Below are 2,774 nucleotides of genomic sequence, written 5' to 3'. Positions count from 1 at the left end.
TAATAAAAATGAATTAAATATAGCAAAAACACAAAAATAATATTTATCAAAATTAAGTATATGTTTATATAAATTTATAATTACTACAAAATATTTTAACTTTTATATTAATATTTGTAATTTTTTTTTAAGAATATAATATAAAAATAAAATGATAATATTTGACAAAATTAAATATATATTTATAATTATTTATAATTAAAAATTATATATTATATATTATTTTTATTTCTATTTAATTTACATTAATTTCAGTAAGTTTTACAAATATTAAAAAACAAGTTTTTGAAAAACTAAACACATCCATTCAACTTAAAAAAATACTATTTCAATTAATTTCAGTAAACAAATTACTTTAATGCGAAAAAATACTTATCTCATTTGGAATTTGTTGATGTTATAATCTTAATATTTAAAATAAAAAGATATATAACTAGTTTTCATATTTAATGAAAATATAATCATAAGTTTTTTAAATGAAAATATCTTTTAAATATAAATTTTAAAAATATAGGAAAAGCATATTCACTCTATAGTATTTTACTCCATTTTACTTAAATTGCAAATTGAAAATTTTAATTTCTCTTACTACCACACTGTTAGTGTCACACGATTCTGCTTCAGCGTCTTTGCTACACTCAGCGGCACCTGAAGTTCGTAACTAGATTTTATGGATACTTCTCGAAGCCTTGGAAGACCACAAAGGCCTTCTATACTTCTCAAATTATCACACCTGAACAAGTACACCTCTGTGAGTGTCTTGGGTAATGTTCCAATCTCCACAAGATGAATACACTCCTCTAAGATCAATTTCTCAAGGTTGGGGTATAAAACGTTATCATGGAATAGCTCTGATGTGTGGATTATGGGGCAACCAACCACTTTCGACCAACTCAACTAACTTGACAGTTCAAGCGAAGCCGGCAAACACTTCAACTCCCTGCCATACTCGACACGCAATTCCTTCAACTTCCTTAAGTCACCTAGTGAAGGCATCGCCGTGTCCAGCAAAGGGTTTCCTATCCACAACACTTCTAAATCACTCGGGAGTTCAATCACACTTGGCAGTTCTTTCTTCAAATTTGTGCCCCTCAACTTCAGTACTTTTAGGGACCTTTGGTGCCCCAATTGCGAGGGCCATACTTCAACTGTTTTACAGCCGAAAAGATTCATATGCTTGAGTGTTATTATATTTCCAAATGTTTTCCTTGAGATTCTTAAATTAGAACAAGAGGAAGCATCAAAATATTTAAGGCTACTTAAACTCCCAAAAGAATCTGGCAGCTTCTCGAATTTCTCGCAGTCACACAGATTGATGTGGTGGAGGTTCGTCAAGCTTCCTAAGGAATCTGGTAGCATCTCCAATTCCTTGCAGCCAAGTAGGTTCAATACGTGAAGGTTCCTCAAGTTGTCGAAGGAATTTGGCAGCCTCTCCATTTTATCGCACGAGTTCAGGTCCAAGCTATGGAGGTTTGTAAAGCTGCCGAAGGAATTTGGTAGCCTCTCCAATTTCTCACACCACCTCAAGTCCAACCTGTGGAGTTTCGTCAACCTGCCGAAGGAATCTGGAAACCTCTCCAATTTCTCACATATCGACAGGTCCATGCTCTGGAGGTTCGTCAAACTACCAAAGGAATCTGGCAGCCTCTCCAATTGATAGCATGCATGCAACTTTATGTTGTGGAGGTTCGTCAATTTGCCAAAGGAATGTGGCAACCTTTCCAATTTCTTGCACCCATGCAGGTCCACTTGGTGGAGGTTCGACAAATTGTAGAAGGAATCTAGTAGGCTCTCCAATTTGGTGCATCTAGATAGGTCCATACTGTGAAGGTTCGTCAAGCTATTGAAGGAATCTGGCAGTCTCTCCAATTTCATGCACATTGATAGCTTCTCCAATTTCATGCACATTGACAGCTTCATACTGAAGGTTCGTCAAGTTGCCAAAGGAATCTAACAACATCTCCAATTGATAGCACCCACTCAGGTCCAAGTTGTGCAGGTTCATCAAGCTACCAAAAGAATCTGGCAGCCTATCCAATTTCTTGCACCAACCGAGGTCCAATTTGTGGAGGTTCGACAAGCTGCCGCAGGAATCCAGCAGCGTCTCCAATTGATAGCACTCATATAGGTCTATGTGATAAAGGTTCCTGAAATTTCCCAAGGAATCTGGAAACCTCCCTAATTGCTCGCACCCATGTAGGTCTATGTGGTAGAGGTTCCTTAAGTTGCTAAATGAATCTGGCGGCCTCTCTAATTTCTCACACCCATGTAGGTCCATGCAGGTCTATGTGGTAGAGGTTCCTCAAGCTGCCGAAGGAATCTGGCAGTGTCTCCAATTTTCTGCACCCACTCAGGTCCAAGCTATGGAGGTTCAACAAGCTGCGGAAGGAATTTGGCAGCCTCTCCAATTTATGGAAATATTGCAGGCCCAAGTTGTGGAGGTTCGTCAAGCTGCCTAATGAATCTAGCAGCCTCTCCAATTGAAAGCACAAATACATGTGATGGAGTGTCACACGGAATAAGTCGATCTTGCGGACAAGATAGACCTTCCTAGAATCTAAAGAAGACCTAATGACAAGCAAACAATCAGACACTATCTTTCTCTAAATATGCTTTTATAAACAAAGGCAAACAAGTGTTTTAGGGCCTACCTTAGTTCCAACGCAAGTTTGTGGATGCCCTTGCTCCTTTGTCCAAATGAGCTCCTTTGTCGCGAATCTGCAAACACAAACAAGCAAACAAATTAAATAGCACCTGAAAAGCCAATATCATAA

General features: G+C 37.6%; 1 protein-coding gene across 1 annotated transcript; it reads right to left on the bottom strand.

Annotated features, from left to right (window-relative positions):
* Window positions 1-588: 588 nt before the first annotated feature.
* LOC149200214 (uncharacterized) lies at window positions 589-2,278 on the bottom strand. The gene is made up of 4 exons (XM_089400882.1): window positions 1,959-2,278; window positions 1,553-1,861; window positions 903-1,336; window positions 589-851 (listed from the first exon to the last, which is right to left on the bottom strand). The coding sequence occupies exons 1-4, from the start codon at window positions 2,276-2,278 to the stop codon at window positions 589-591; spliced, it is 1,326 nt and encodes a 441-aa protein (XP_089257008.1).
* Between the last annotated feature and the right edge of the window lie 496 nt (window positions 2,279-2,774).

The sequence above is a fragment of the Pinus tabuliformis genome, chromosome 2_1 (assembly GCF_031772625.1).
Source record: "Pinus tabuliformis cultivar Carrire ecotype Pingquan chromosome 2_1, CPIR1, whole genome shotgun sequence".
Classification (NCBI taxonomy): domain Eukaryota; kingdom Viridiplantae; phylum Streptophyta; class Pinopsida; order Pinales; family Pinaceae; genus Pinus; species Pinus tabuliformis.
The sequence above is the reverse complement of the archived record's forward strand: the minus strand, read 5'-3'. Positions and strand labels throughout refer to the sequence as shown.

Bases quoted from the DNA above. Each gene is read 5' to 3' on its own strand.
- LOC149200214 (XM_089400882.1), bottom strand. From the start codon at position 2,278: ATGGACCTACATGGGTGTGAGAAATTAGAGAGGCCGCCAGATTCATTT. The intron at 1,337-1,552 runs GTTGACGAAACT...TTCCTTAGGAAG, and splicing joins TTTCCAGATTCCTTCGGCAG to CTTGACGAACCTCCACCACA. The intron at 852-902 runs GTTAGTTGAGTT...TCCACACATCAG, and splicing joins GGCTTCGCTTGAACTGTCAA to AGCTATTCCATGATAACGTT.